Below are 16,799 nucleotides of genomic sequence, written 5' to 3'. Positions count from 1 at the left end.
TGGAAAGATATCACACATTCATAGATTGGAAGACTTAATATCATTATGAGGGCAATACTCTCTAAATTGATCTACAGATTCAAGGCAATCACTATCAAAATCCCAGCTTTTTTACAAAGATTGACCAACTGATCCTAAAATTCTTATGAAAATGCAAAAAATCAAGAAGAGTCAAAACAACCTTGAAAAAAGGACAAAGCTGAAAGACTCACCTTCCTGATTTCAAAACACAGTACAAAGCTACAGTAATCAAGACAGTGTGGTACTGGTATAAGGACTGACATTTAGATCAATGAAATAGAATTGAGTCCAGAAATAAACCCAAACATCTGTGGCCACTGATTTTTAAGAAAGGTAACAGACAATTCAATGGGAAAAAGATAGCCTTTTCAGTAAATGATGCTGGAACAAATGAATATCTGTATGCAAAATGATGAATCTGAATGCTTACCTCACACCATACATAAAAATGAACTCAAAATGGATTACAGATCTAAATTTAAGAGCTAAAATTATAAAATGCTTAGAAGAAAACACAGGAGTAAATCTTCGGGATCTTGAACTAAGCAATGATTTCTTAGATACAACACCCAAAGTACAAGAAACAAAAGGAAAAATTTGACAGATTGGGCTTCATCAAAATTAAAATTTGCATTTCAAAAATAAATGAGTTCATTCCGATATTTCCAATTCAAAGTTAATATTACAGAGTTTCTACTTAACTTACTTGATTTTATAATTGTATATTTTTTTCTCTTACAATGTTAGAAATCTTGGTTTCTAACATTGTTATAGTCACATGTATTTTATCCTGTTATGAAAAGTGGTAAAATAACAATACCAATATTATTAAAAATAAGATAACTCAATGCAATTTAAGATTCCTTTGCTGCTCTTCTTTTCCTAGGATATAGCCCACTGATGATATACAGTCAAAATACAAGGATTTAGAGATACTAAAAACGATTCTTTGTGTGATTATGGTCTGAACGTAATATAGTTAGGTTCATTTGTTTTCAGTTTTTAAGGATTGCTTTTTCTTTTTGATCTAATTTTGTTTCATAATTACATAAAACATTTATATGGTTCCAAACTATAAACAAGGAACATTCAGATGAGTCCTAACTTTCATTCTGTCCCCTCTACGCAGTTGGTTCCCATCATTCCATTAGCAATCACTTTTACTAGTTTTTGGTTTATCCTTCCATTGTTTTTGTAGGGAAATATACACACATACTCATATTCCACCCCCATTCCTTCCATAAAAGATAGCATACTATACACTCTATCCTCATCTTGCTCTTTCACATAACAATATATCCTAGAGAGAACTCCATGGCAATATTATATATCTTCCTCAAACCCTTTTATAATTACACAGTAGTAGTTCACTGTGCAGCTATACCATAATTTATTCAACCAATCCCTCTCTGATGAGCATTTGGATTGTTTTTAGTCTTGCTATTACAAATACTGTTGGAATAAATAGCCTCGTTTCTGCTTCATTTTATATTTTTGCTAGTGAATTTTGGGGATAGAATCCCAGAAGTGGGATTACTAGTCAAAGGGTAAATCACACATAATTTTGTTAGATATTGCTAACTTCTCCATGAGGTTGTACCATTTCTAACAACATTTTACCTGTTTTCCCTTTTCCACTCTTGTCCACCTACAACTCATTCTCCATCATATCTTATAAAATCTTGTAAGACACAAATTGGATCATATAACTCTTCTGCATAAAACTTCAGTTGTTCCCCATTGCATTTAGAATAAAATCCAGTCTCTTCATAGTACCTGTAAAAACTCAGATGATGTGGATTCTTCCTCTCTGTATCAGTTAGCATTAGGTTTGACTATGAGCAAGAGAACCAAAGTAACAATAGCTTAAACAAGACAGAAGTTTACATCTCTGATACGTAAGTCTGGAGGAAGAACATCCCGGTTGGCACTGGAGTTCAGCTTCAAGAAGTCCTCAGGGCACAAACTCCTTCCAGGCCATGCTCTGCTGTCCCTAGGACCTGACCCTTATCCCAGTGACCTAAAAGAGCAACTAGAGTACCAGTCATTTTATGTGTTCCAAACAGCAAAATTGGAAGAAGAATAAGGGCAAGGGGTACAGGCCTACTGTTTATTAACAAGATTCCTAGAAGCTCTACATGACACTGGCATTTTTATGCCATTGGGTCAGAACTTAGTCATATGACTGTACCTACCTATGAGAAATGCTAGAAAATGTCATCTTTATTCTGGGCAACCACATGCCCAGCCAGAAATTGGGAGACTTATCACGATGGAAGAAGTCTCTGCTGCACAGTCTTTTTTTTTAAATTTAATTTTATTTATTTACTTACTATTATTTTGGCCACATGGCATGTGGGATCTTCGTTCCCTCACCAGGGATCGAACCCACGACCCTGCAATGGAAGCACAGAGTCTCAGCCACTGGACCATGAGGGAAGTCCCTGCACAGTCTCTTTAGTTTCATCTCATACTACTCCACCCTTACGATGCTCCAGCCACACAGACTTCCTTTACTCTTCAAATAAGAGCTTGCTCTTACCTATCTCAAGGCCTTTGCTCTTGCAGTTTCACCTGCCTAGCACATGCTTCCTCAGATCTTCAAACAGCTGGTTCCCTCTCATCATTCAGGACTCAGCTCAAATGTCACTTCCTCAGAGACCTTCTTTGACAACTGTATATAAAGCAGGCACTATCCCAGTCACCCTTTTTCATACTGCACTGCCTTATTTATAGCATTTATCTCCATCTGAAATTATTTATCTTTTGCCTTCCTCTACTAGAATATAATTTCCACAAGACAAGGATCTTTTTTATCTTCACTACTATATCTCTTTTTACCCAATACAATTCTGAGTAGACAGTGGGAGCTTAATTTTAGTTGAATGAATGAATGTCTGATTCCAAAGGACAATGAATGTCCATTCCAATGGCTGATTCCAAAGCCCATGCTTTTTCACTACTTCTGCTGTGCCTAGTATATGTGAAATAATACTCCATTCCAGAAGTTAGTCCTTGTTTTTGAATCACAGCCTATTATAGTTATTTTCTTTCAAAGAAGATTTTAAAAAACATTGTTTCTAAAGTAAAACAAAATCCTCCTCTGCTCGGTGAGTAAAAAGAAGAGTTTTAGATATAACATCTTGTGCACATCTAAGTTGTGCAATTTTGTAGTTTTCATCTGCAAAATGTAAGAGTTGGTTTAAATTAATTCACTTAATCTACAGATATTTAGCAAGCACTGTGCTAAAACAAAATTAGGGACATGAAAATTACATAATATAATTCCTGCCGTCAAAAAAGATTCACAGCTGTCTTTCAACTCTACGATTTGTATGATTCCATATAGTTGTTGAGTAACCTTTGTGCTAGAGAAAAAGCCTATGACTTCCCATTCCTGAGATATTTATTAAAGATCTGTCACCAAAACACTGATAAACACAAGGCTTCCTTTTAAAAGTGAATATTTAATTCAACACTGCAATAAGAATTAAACAGCATTAAAAACAGAAGCATATTAGTGGCTTAAAAAATGTATAGTAACTTTAGTTTCCTTTGGGGAGGATTTTGATTGCTGGTTCTCTACAGCAAAATGATGCTAGGAAAATGTCTATAGAACGTAGAAATTCTCTCTGAATACAAGTCTAAAATGCTTAAAATTAGGGATTAAAGGTTTTAAAGATGCAAATCAGAAATATTCAATATTAGAGGTATCTCATTTGAATCCTAAAAATTTTGACATAATAAAACATTATATATTTTTTAGAAAGATGGCCAACAAATTAATAACTCGGCATATTCTACAGACTGGCATCCCAGATGACCAGGACTATATTACACGAGCACCTGGCTGTGGTTCATCCACTACCACCTTCTTTGTTCTTCTAGATCCTTCTTGGCTTTCATCTGGGTAACTCCAAGGCACTGCGAGGAAAACAGATGCACAGATGCCCATTTCTCCTGCAGTCCCCCTCAGCATAGCAATTAGGCAGATAGTCAGTGAGAAAAAGGTATATAATCCATAACTTATAGTCCCCACAAGGCCTCACTCAATTTGAAAAACTGCCAGTTCTGTCAAATATGCCAACACTCCAATAAGGTATTTATGACACAAAATCTGAAAAAAAAAAAAAAAGACATTTAAAATTAAAATACAATTACTTATAGCAAAGCAGTTTGATATTTGATAAATATTCCAGGCTTATTTTAAATTCCATATCTACAAGCTAAGCTATGAATATAAACCCAAACCATTGCTGTTCTAAGTCAAATAAACTTTACTTAATAAAGATGACCTGACTTTAATAAATTTGCAACTATTAGTCAATGTTGCTTAGATGGAATTAGACTAGGGCTCTTATTTATCCTGGCTTCCATGGATAAGATAACTATCTGCCTAAAGAGAAGGGGGAAGGAGTATCTATGAACCCCTTAGACTTATATGCAAATTGAGTGTCTACATTTTCTAGAAAGAGTTCCATACCTTCCTTCTTCTCAAAGGGATATATGATGCCAAAGTGTCTTGTAGAAACTAAGCAGAGGCAGAAACCTGGTTAATACCTTAATTTCAAACTTTTGAGAGGCAGTACAGTGTTGCAGTTAAAAGCATAAGCTTTTGAGTCAGATGACTGGGTTTAAATTCCAACTCCACTTATTAGGTGTGTGATCTTGAAGGAGCCTACTTATCCTCTGTGCCACAATTTCCTCTTTACAACCTATGCAAATAGGTTGTTGTGAAAACTAAATGGGACAATATGTGTAAATGCTTAATAATGCTTGGCACAGTTAGTGCTTGATAAATGTTAGCTTCGTCATGGCATTATTTGAACCTAGGAGCCACGGTTACTGTCTTAGATCCTTACGAGAGGCCCTTAGAATAGACCAGATAAAACAGGGCCACGCTTACATTCATACATGGATAAGAACAATTATATAAAATAGTTTTAAAATGTAGTTTATTAATAGAATGTGAGAATATGGAAATAAAATTTTAAAATATAAGGACTTCATGAAATTGAATTCTGAGGTGCTAAAATGTAAATTTATTTCTTTATAATGTCAAAGTAAGATGGAATAGTATATAATATTTCAAATTTATTACTGTGAACCATAGTAAGAAATAAATTTAACATCATGACTCAGTACAAGCAAATGTATATCCTTAGTATATGTTATATATTCTCATTTTTATATTTTCCACTCTATTTTTCTTTTGTTTTTTAAAGCTGGTTTCTTCCCATCAAATTACTTCCTAACCTACTGCTGCATTGTGACCTCCAGTCTGAAAAGCATTAAAGTAGTGCTTATAAGATAGAGTATGAACTTCTTGGAACCTATGAGATTAAGTGTTTAAATCTTGACTCTTCCTCTTACTAAGCTATCTTGCGTGTGTCACTTAAATCTATCTTGGCTTCAGCTTCCTTGTTTTAAAAATAAAATAAATGTAGATAGAAACACCTAACTAAAGGGTTGCTCTAAAGATTAGAGTTAAAGTATGTTAAACTCCTAGCACAGTGACAAGACCAATATTCACGAGTGTTTATTGTGGCTGTATTTTAATATATTTTAAATATATTAATATAATACACTTAAATATATTTAGGTGCCTACTCTCAGTTTTTTTCTTTTTTTTTTCTCAGTTTATTTCTGATACGTTCTCTAATAAGGCCTTCATATACACTAAAACAATGTCTCTATTATTTCTTTCCCAGTAGGGATAGAAAAGCCTAAAATATAAAGATGATATTTTAGTTCTGTGTTTCTACTATAAGTTTCTTATCTAACACACAAAATCCTGTTACTCTGATAATTATTTCAAAGTTGACAAGAAAATTCTGAAAATTTCAAAGTTACTACAGAATAAGTCATATTATTACCAAAGTCTATGGGCACACAGTGTATAGTATCCTTCCACTATAAAGCTGCATATAGAAGGCTTAAGACTTTTTAGTAAACCATTTATAAAGCATAAAATAAAATCTCTCTATTGTCGTCAACTGGCAGACATCCCAAAGTGTTTCTTCAATATGGAAAATTCAATTGCCATACATTTTGAAAACTATGCAACAATAAGGAAAAATTACTTAACTAGATTTGCTCAAACTAACCTTTATTTTTCCATCAGTATGTGCTGAAGCTACAGATGTTGAAACACGAACCAATCTTGTGGCTGATAAATGAATTTTGAAATGCCTATGGAAATGTGAATACAGGCAGTCCATGAATAAGTCAACTTCCTCCTGGGTAACTTCCCCAGGTGTTTTGTGAACACTGTCCCACAAAGCTTTTGCATCTTCTGGATGTATGGCATAAGAAATATCCAGACTTTGAGGGCTACAGGGTACAGACCAAAGAAACTCAGTAGTAGCCATATAATGGTCCATTTTGCATGCAGTCCACATAGCAGCCATCCAAGAAAGATTAAACGCATTGATTGCTAAGGGACGGAAATAACAGTCAAAAGTTTTCTGAAACCAGGTTCCAATTATGGCTGTATTAGTCTCTGCACCATTTGCAAGGAATAAGGGTAGACAGGTGAAATCTTCTGAAACAGTCTCCAGAAGACTGTCTCCAAATATACAGCAGAACCAACCAGTCCACAACACTTTACCTTCTCTGTGCTCAGATGGCAATTGAGATTTTGACAGAATCTATGAAGAAAAATCAAACGGGTTCATTAAATTCAAAAGTACATCTACTCCTAAAGTGCATCTTCTCAGCATTAATTAGTACATTTAAAAATAAGAAGATATGTAGTATTACCTGCCAAAAACCACAGAGGTAATAGTCTCCCTGATCATTATTAGGGTGTATCAAGTTAACTGACCTTTCTCCTAATACTCTTTATTAGGACAGACATGGTATATGGCAAGATCTTGGTGCAACCAAAATGCAAAAAGGGGTGTCAATATGGTATAACCAGGTACAGTACCCTGAAAAAAAAAGTCTCAAAATCTCAACTTTAACTTCGTCTTCCAATGCAGGGGGTGCAGGTTTGATCCCTGGTCAGGGAGCTAAGATCCCACATGCCTCCTGGCCAAAAAAACCCAAAACATAAAACAAATTCAATAAAGACTTTAAAAAATTGGAAAACAAAAATCTCAACTTTAGAAGGGAACTTCCCTGGTGGCACAGTGGTTAAGAATCTGCCTGCCAATGCAGGGAACACGGGTTCAAGCGCTGATCCGGGAAGATACCACATGCTATGGAACAACTAGGCCCATGCGCCAAAACTACTGAGCCTGCACTCTAGAGCCCACAAGCCACAACTACTGAAGCCCGCGCGCCTAGAGCCAGAGCTCTGCAACAAGAGAAGCCACTGCAATACGAAGCCCGTGCACCGCAATGAAGGGTAGCCCCCGCTCACCGAAACTAGAGAAAGCCCACGCGCAGCAACAAAGACCCAACGCAGCCAAAAATAAATAAATTTTTTTTTTTAAAACCTTTAGAAGGGACTGTAAAAGGTCACCGAATCCAATGTGCTTGAATTATTCCACTGAGGAAGACGTCACTATTTCCTAAGGGAGCTCTGTCTATCCACTTAAAATGTTCTTTCATATGTTAGGCCCTACAGTTTCCAACCACTGGTCCTACTTTCTTCCTTATGTGCATGTAGATGAAATCTAATCTAATCTCTCTTCTACAGAAAAAGCCCTTCAAATATTTGATGATCCTTGTCATATATACTGCTACAGTCAACATCTCCAGTTTCTTCAACCATTCCTTCTATGACATACATTCAAGTGCTCACACTATCTGGACACTCTTCTCTGAAATTCTTTGGCAAAGGAGTCATTCATAAGTGAACATAATTACTTCAAAAAGGTCTGATTACAGGACTGTCACCACCTTTAACCTAGATTATACTCCTACTAATATAATCTTAATAGTAGTTTTCTGGTTTAGTTGACAGCTTTACATAAATTAGCTCTACATACTCATTTTTGCTATTAATAGGTAAATCCCCCCCAACTTACACTGAGGCAGTAAACTTATTCCTATTAAAATATTAATCTCTTTCAATTTGGCCCACTGTGTCAATCCATTCAGATCTTTTAGAATCTTGATTATATTTTCTAGCAGATTGACTAACCCCTCAAACTTTAAATTTGTAAATTATATAACAAACATACCTTCCAGATATTAATAGAAGTTTTAATTAAAGTTTGACCAGGACAAGGTGAAGATCACAGCCCTATATTATATCCCTTTAGAGATGATCATTTGAACAATTATTTTTGCCATTTTTCTCCTTGTTCAAGAAGTTATGAGACTTTCAAATACCTTAAAGCCAGATGTATTATGTCTATCACGTTTTTATAACCTATAAGTCCTGTAACCCTGGCAAGAAATGAGATTTAATTAGAAAACTATTAGGACACTATACTAGGAATTCAAGAGGTTATTTCTATTCCTCACAAGAACATTTGCTTGCCTGATAACAGGCAAACCATGTAACTTCTTTGGGCATCAACTGCTTCAACTTGACAGAGACTGCTAATTATCTACCCAGTATCTATTTTTCCTTCCACAGTAAAACAGTGCTTTCACTTGAGGTGGCAAAGTACCCACTAAAAATTTTTTCTACTCTTCCTTCCATCTGGGATATAAAGAGAAGTATCTGTTGGGTGTCAGCAAGTCTCGTTAAAGGTTTACTCAGCGGCAGGCATCCTGTCTGACTTTCCCATCTTCCTCCTACTACTTGCCTTGAACTTACATATAGTATTTAGAGCTCCAGGAGCCAATTTAGATTATAGTGTGACCATAGGAGGGAAGCCGTGCACCAAGGATGATAGGGAGGACAGAAGGAGCTTAGATTATTAATAATTTCATGAAGCATTTACCAGCCTGGAAAAGCTTACCTTTGGACACTTTTTTGGAAGACAAGTAAACCTCTATTGTCACTGTTATTTAGACTTTCTGTTATATGCAGCTGAACCTAATCCCAGTAATCCTGAGATCCTTGCCAATACTATGATCTATACCAGGGGTCAGCAAACCTTTTCTGCAGAAGGCCAGATAGTAAATATTTTAGGCTTTGCAAGCCATGTGGTCTCTGTAGCAACTACAACTCTGCTGTTGTAATACAAAAACAGTCATAGACGATATGTAAACAAATGAAAGGGGCTTTATTCCAATAAAACGTTATTTACAAAGCCAAGCAGCAGGCCATAGTTTGCTAACCCCTGATCTATACAAATAAACAAAATTTCAACTGTTTCAGCATTTAATTTATCAATGACTAAAATGAGTTAATTTAGCAGAAACAGAAGGAGCAGGCATAAATAATAAATCTGGTTTCTTAATAAATCAAAGGACAGTCATATTACTTTTATATACTACATATAGTAAGGAATGTAAAATGTTACATTTCTGAGAGTAACTTGGTATGATATATCACAATATGTAACGATGTTACTTCTTTGCTAAAATTCTACTTCTAGGATTTTAATCCCACTAAAAACCATAGAATTACACAGATAAATTTACAAAAACGTAAAATTTACATTTACATTTAGTTACTCAAAATGACATGAGTAACTATCTACAGCACTGATTATTAGTAAAAAAAAGACATAATGCACAAGTATGGGCAATATGATCACAATTTTAATAGATACAGACAGCCAAATAGATATATCTAGATTCATGATGGAGTCTGTAATTTTCTTATAATGTCTTTGTCTAGTTTTGGTATTAGGGTAATACTGGGCTCATAGGATGAATTAGGAAGTATTCCCTCTGCTTCTATCTCTGAAAGAAATTGTAGAGAACTGGTATAATTTCTTCCCTAAACGTTTGGTGGAATTCACTAGTGAACCCATCTGGATCTGTTGCTTTCTGTTTTGGAAGGTTATTAATTATTGATTCAATTTCTCTAATAGGACTAGGCCTATTCAGACTGTCTACTGACAAATAGATGTATACCAAAATGTTAAACTGTGGTTTTTAACTTTCTTTGTTTTTTGTTTGTTTTTTTTTAACCTTTAAAATATTTATTTATTGGAAAGGTAGTAGTCTCATATAGTACAAAATTCAAATAGAAATGTACACTCTGAAAAGTTAGTCTATCAGCTACCTCTGTCTACCCGCCTCCCCCAACTCAGTTCTTGCCCCCAGAGCCCAGTTACCAGTGTTTCGTGTATCTTTCTGGAGCTGCTCAATGCATATGCACAATGCATAGCTTTTTATTTCTGTTTTTAAGAAAATGTACAACAAAATCTTCTGTTACATGCAGAGTTTAAGTGTTTTTGCAAATACATGTATTATTTTTTCTTCTTTTATGGCCCCTGGCTAAAACGTCTTGTTCAGGAAAGCCGTTCATGTTCCAAGATTGAAAACAATTTTCCTATATTTACTTCTAATACTTTTCTATTTGGGTTTTAAATTGACATCTTTAAACCAACTGGGTTTTTATATTTGAACAGAGTCTGATATAGGTGGGGATCTAATTTTATTTTCTTTGAAGTATGGCTAATGAATTGCTTCAATACCATTTAATCCAGCCTTTCCAATGGATCCATATCATTTAATATCCAGGTCCCAAATCTCCAGCATCAGTAACAACCACCGAGGATAGCTTCATCCCACAAGTCCCACTCCTGGGTGCTATGTTTGCCAGGATGCTTCTTCTCTCTACTGGACCTTCTTCCCTCCTTCATGCTGTCCCAATCATGGGTGCTCTTTCTGTACTTGGACTTCTCTGTGCTTCCTGGCGCCACTTTGGCCTTCCTCCTGTTCTCTTTGTGGGAATCTTCATCCTCTTCATCCCTGTGGTGCGTCCTCTTCCACGATACCTGCTCCTCATCGCCATGTCCTCCTCCTCCCTGGACCTTCCCGTCCAGCCTCCGTCTTGATCTCCTGCCTGATGGACACTGGTGTGGTCCTCTGAGAAGCAGCTGGCCTCTTCTCTGTGTTGTGCTGTGTGGGGGCCAGTGGCCATTCCTTGCACAGGTGGGCTTGGAAACCACCGGTTATTGAAGAAACGGTCATGTTTTTTCTGACAGTGATTTACAGGTTCCAGTCTTTGCCGGAAGTGATGAATATTGGACAGTGTGGGTTAAGTGGCTTTCCACTGTTTTCGGCCTTTTGTAGGAACTGGGGGACTTGTGGGGCCTCCTGAAGGGGAATCTCTGCTCCAGCATTGGAGGTCTGGGTGCAGTGTGGTCCTTTTCTCTGTACACAGAGTCTTCTGTCTCCTTTCTAAAGCAAACCTCTGGTTGTAATCCTCTGACTCTTTGCTTTCTAATATAATCCTGAAGTTCATGTTGAAAAGAGTCATAAGTCTTCGAATTTTCCATTATTGACTATGGATGAAACTCTGGAGTCATCACCATGCACTAGTTTACTGAGAGAAATTTCCACAAACAGATGGAGCCTCACTTCCTCAAGCCTACAAGTCTTTGGGGTTGTGTAAGTAGAAGATCTGTGGGCCCACAAAGAGCAGAGGTTCGCCTGCCAAGAACCTCAGAAGGAAAGAAGGAAGGAAGGAAGGGAGGAAAGAAGGAAGGAAGGAAAGGAGGAAGGAGCCCTAGATAGGGGTAGGTTTTACTCAGCTCCAGGAGAAGAATCCCAACTTCTTTGCAGCTCAAACTTCTCCCTTTCTTTGTACTTTCATGTATTTTCCAAGTTTTCTAAGATAAACATAATTATATTGTAAAAGGAAAAAAACTTTTTTTTAAGTTGGTCATATCTAATTACTATAATTTGGTCAAACAAGACATAAAATAGGTTATAAATCACAAGCTTAAGAATTTTAAAAACAGTAAGAAAATATCACAATTTCTAAACCAAGACAATGCACATTCTTTTCTCCTAGGAAGCAAGTACTGCTTATATGATATACCTGGACAAGAAATGCTTCAGGGTCTCTCTGTGTTCCTTTCATTCCCAGGAGAGTAGAGAAAATCACTTTGATGTTGAAGTCATCTCCCACTTCCACAGCAAGTCCTTTTTGCTTTTCAGCAGCAATAAATGCATTCAGAAGTTTAGAATACTCTTTGAAATTAGTATAGGAGAATTTATATAAGGGAGTTAAACTATATAAAGTCCATTGTTTATGCAGAAGGAATGCAAACTTTTGAGGATCAACATCTTCCTAAAAAAAATCAAGACAAAGGAAGTTTAAGAATTAGGAAACATGAGTAACTAAGAACTTAATCACAGTATCTTAAATATTTAAAACAAAGCCATTACTGGGTACCTGATCTTAGCATCTGCTGTACTTTCCCTTTGGAATGTTCTTCCCAGGGTGTTCACATGGCATGTTCCTTTCCTTCATTCAGGTCTCTGCCCAAATGTCACTCAAGAGGCCACCCTATCTAAAGTAGCACCTGCACCCATTCCAGCTTTGTCACTCTATATCTCCTTAACATGCTTTATTTTTTTCATAGCACTTATTACTGTCTCACATTAGGTACTTGCCTGATTTTTACTGTCTTCACTACTAGAGTATGAGTTTGATGAGAACAGGAATTTTCCCTATTTTATTCACTACTGTATCTCTAGCACCTAGAACAATGTCATCTAGAACAGCTGTTTAATAAATATTTATTGGATGAACAGTTAAATACTTTTAGAAACTTCAAATTATAGAGTTTAAAAATAGTCACCACTGGAGCATCTAATTTCATTGGTTTTAATTAAGTAATTTCTAAAATTGTTTGGCAGTAAATTCACTCCATCACTCTAATTCAGTAGATTAAATAAAAAGATACATGGGAGTATTTTGGCTAGGCTCTATTAGAATCACAGGGACCACTAAAAACAAAATACTTCATTTGTATTGGCACTATGGCAGTACTGAGGGTCTTCACATACACCCCCACATAGGCTCCTAGTTTTATCCTGAATTGAATTTTTCTATAGAATCCATACTTCCACAGTCCCAAATATCTTTTGGAACTTTCACCACAGTTGTCCACTTGACAAAAATATTTGTTCTGACTAGAGTACTCATGGAAAAGTTGTAAACTTTTTTTATTACTATCAAAAGATTTGGGGGAAAAAAAGGGGGGTCCAATGGTTAGGACTTGGCGCTTTCACTGCCATTGCCCGGGTTCAGTCCCTGGTTGGGAACTAAGATCCCTTAGGACGCGTGGTACGGCCAAGAAAAAAAAGATCTGGCAAAATTATTTGTATCATAGAGAAAAGGAAACACTGAACTGGACATTTCAGTCTTTTTTTTTTTTTTTACTGTTGCAATGTTTGTTTTTTTATTTTTCCAGTCTTTAATTTATATACAATCTCTGCTTTCTGGTTAAGAACCATAACTTTCATTAGCAGGACTAGTAATTTTTCTTTTTTTTTTTTAATTATTTATTTTATTTACATTTTATTTTCAGCTGTGTTGGGTCTTTGTTGCTGCATGCGGGCTTTCTCTAGTTGGGGTGAGTGGGGGCTACTCTTCGTTGTGGTGTGCGGGCTTCCCGTTGCGGTGGCTTCTCTTGTTGCTGAGCACAGGCTCTAGGCGTATGGGCTTCAGTAGTTGTGGCTCGCAGGCTCTAGAGCTCAGGCTCTGTAGTTGTGGCGCACGGGCTTAGTTGCTCCACGGCATGTGGGATCTTCCCGGACCAGGGCTTGAACCCGTGTCCCCTGCATTGGCAGGCGGATTCTTAACCACTGCACCACCAGGGAAGCCCTAGTAATTTTTCTTTAAAGAAGGTTTCACAAAAAAGCAAAACTTTTCTCATATGCCAAAAGATACTAGACCCACAACACAGACAAGAAAAAGTTAAAAGGAAGGTATGGGTGACTGATCAGCCAGGTTCCTTGCTAAGTGACTCAAAAGCATCCATCAAACTTGTATTGACGGCACTTCCCTAGTGGTGCAATGGTTAAGAATCCACCTGCCAATGCAGGGGACACAGGTTCGAGCCCTGGTCTGGGAAGATCCCACTTGCCGTGAAGCAACTAATCCCGTGTACCACAACTACTGAGCCTGTGGTCTAGAGCCCTCGAGCCAGAACTACTGAAGCTCGAGTGCCTAGAGCCCTGGAGCCACAACTACTGAAGCCCATGCGCCTAGAGCCCGTGCTCCGCAACAAGGAAGGGTAGTCCCCGCTCTCTGCAACTAGAGAAAGCCCTCGCACAACAACAAAGACCCAACGCTGCCATAAATAAATAATTAAATAAATTTATAAAACAACAAAAAAGCTTGTATTGACTGGGGCTTTATTTCATAGTTCAGTAAAATTACAAATTACTAATGTTAACACGCAGGGTTTTTTTATGAATGATCAAAACAGAGCATGTTGCCACCAGACAAATCCAGAACAATATAAACATGAAAATAATTCAGTAAGTAATTAGAAAAATTTTAAAAACAGGAATTCACGAATCTGTACTGATAAATAGATAAATAAATGGAATAGAAATGAGAAGGGCCTAAAATAGAATGCCAAAGGCTGGTTGGTAAATATGGAGCAAATAGAGATGGAAAATTATTATTTGTCAACCATCACCATAAAGATGGGATTAGGCAAAAAATATCAATGGATGAAGGATGTTAAGTGTGAGGCAAAATTTTGACGAGGCACAGGATATTTGTATTATCTTAAAGTGTCTCCCCACAGACCGCTTATTAGTTGCAGGGGGGAATAAAGCAGTAATTATTGGGCAACACGTTGACAAGATGATCAAAATTAACATCACCTATGTGCTACCAGATGTTATTTCCCAAAAAGATACAACATGACCTATACAGTATTCCAGCCAGCAATACATAATTTCAATCTAATCTTGAGAAAACATCAGACAAATACAAAATAAGGAATATTCTATTTAAAAAGGGAAGAGGAGGAAACATATTCTTCAAAAATGTCAATGTTATAAAAGACAAAGAAATATTGTGGAAACGTCCCAAATAAAGGAGGTTAAGGACGGAACTAGAGGATGTCACACTAAATGAAGTCAGAGAAAGAGAAATACAATATCCCTTATATGCGGAATCTAAAAAGAAATGATACAAATGAACTTATTTACAAAACAGAAACAGACTCACAGACTTAAGAGAAGGAACTTCCCCAGGGGGGAAGGGATAGTTAGGGAGTTTGGGATCGACATGTATCCACTGCTATATTTAAAATGGATAACCAACAAGGACCTACTGTATAGCACAGGGAACTCTGCTCAATGTTATGTGGCAGCCTGAAACAATCACAACATTGTTAATCGGCTATACTCCAATATAAAATAAAAAGTTAAAAAAAAAACCAACCAAAAAAACAAAAACTTTGTCACCATTGGAGAATGCTAGGAAACCAACCCCTAGCATATTTTGAAAACTAGTAAATAAAGAGAAAGAATTAAAAAAAAAAAAAAGAAAGAGGTTGAAAAGCATATGGTACTGGGCTTCCCTGGTGGCGCAGTGGTTGAGAGTCCGCCTGCCGATGCAGGGGACACGGATTTGTGCCCCAGTCTAGGAGGATCCCACATGCCACGGAGCGGCTGGGCCGCTGAGCCTGTGCGTCTGGAGCCTGTGCTCCGCAACGGGAGAGGCCACAGCAGTGAGAGGCCCGCGTACCTCAAGGAGAAAAAAAATATATATATATGGTACTGATAGTGTGAATAATTGTTATAGCTGTTTCTCATTTGTTTTATTACCACAGGGAGTAAGAATATACTAAAAATACTATAAATAGTAACAATAATTGAAATGTTTCATTCACAGACATTCTCAATTATTAGTAACACAAAGGAACACAAAGAGCATACCTGCAGTTGTGAACACTGGGGAATTTTCCTTCGAGGTGGAGTCGGGATAAATGAAGTCTGCTTCCTGACTGATTCTAATCGTTTTTGCAGAGGGGTGGCACCTATAAAGTAATCTTTAAGCCTTGAGGATGCACACTGTCTAGGAGTCGATTCTGGTGCATCATAAGAATCCATGGTCTACATGAAAAGAAATAAAACCAGAATTCTAAACAGTAAAAAGTTAATTCATGCTCATAGTTTCACTGATTCCTCTATCTACTATAAAGGAATTCTTTCTCTCTCCCTCCTACTCCCTGCCCCATTTTGACTTTTTAATCAAATCCTATATTTCTCATTGGCTATAGGCTATTTTTATGAACATCTTACAGATAGCTCAAACACAGTTATGTTCAAAACTAAATTCAACTCTTTCTGTCCTCCTTCCAAAAGCTAGCTGGTCCATTTTCAAATTCCTGTCAATTTTCTAAGTTAATTTAAATTTATTTAAGTAGTCTCCCACTTTCATATTTTAACATACAATCATTAAGCACATTCTTTTGAATTTTTCCTTCTTCAGTCTCTCCATCCATTCCCAAAGCTACTTCCTTAGCCAGGTCTTATTACCACAACTAAACATTCCATATCTGAGGGTAATCCATTTTTCAGAAATGGTACTTTATTATTAGTCACCTGTGCAAAAAACTTTACAGTGATGAGATAAATTCTACTCTTCTGCTGGGTATTCACAACTCATAATTCAGCTTGTCCTTATCCTACTTCTCCTAGACATAAACACATCCTTGTCTTCATGTGTTTGCGTATCAACTGTATTCCCTACCTCAAGGGTTCTTTTTCCATTCCACCTCCATTAAAACCATGTGTGAATGTGATACCTTTTCAAATAGTAGGGTTTTGTTAACCTTTTTCCCCCCAGAATACCTATGTTACACACTTCTGTCTGTGTCTGTATCAGTGGCTCATTCTGGGAAGCAGTGTGTGTGTGTGTGTATGTGCGTGTGTGTGTCATTCTGGGAAGCAGTGTGTGTGTGTGTGTGTGTGTGTGTGTGTGTGTGTGTGTGTGTGTG

General features: G+C 36.8%; 1 protein-coding gene across 3 annotated transcripts in view; it reads right to left on the bottom strand.

The window, feature by feature from the left end:
- Nucleotides 1-2,363: 2,363 nt before the first annotated feature.
- Nucleotides 2,364-16,799, bottom strand: part of CENPL (centromere protein L) — a 17,910-nt gene continuing 3,474 nt past the window's right edge. Inside the window, exons 2-6 of one of the 3 annotated variants that reach the window (XR_003794626.1) lie at nucleotides 15,736-15,912; nucleotides 11,867-12,118; nucleotides 6,129-6,671; nucleotides 3,868-4,138; nucleotides 2,364-2,417 (exon numbers count right to left, since the gene is read on the bottom strand). Coding sequence is in view for 2 of the 3 variants with exons in the window: in XM_029230568.1 (XP_029086401.1) it covers nucleotides 4,067-4,138; nucleotides 6,129-6,671; nucleotides 11,867-12,118; nucleotides 15,736-15,909 (1,041 nt within the window). In the remaining variant the exon portion in view is untranslated. Of the gene's footprint in view, nucleotides 2,418-3,474; nucleotides 4,139-6,128; nucleotides 6,672-11,866; nucleotides 12,119-15,735; nucleotides 16,026-16,799 lie in introns of those variants that run through there. The other 2 variants (XM_029230568.1, XM_029230569.1) reach the window with 2 other exon arrangements.

This window comes from Monodon monoceros, unplaced genomic scaffold (assembly GCF_005190385.1).
Source record: "Monodon monoceros isolate NGI ecotype Baffin Bay Population unplaced genomic scaffold, NGI_Narwhal_1 Super_Scaffold_18, whole genome shotgun sequence".
Classification (NCBI taxonomy): Eukaryota; Metazoa; Chordata; class Mammalia; order Artiodactyla; family Monodontidae; genus Monodon; species Monodon monoceros.
The sequence above is the reverse complement of the archived record's forward strand: the minus strand, read 5'-3'. Positions and strand labels throughout refer to the sequence as shown.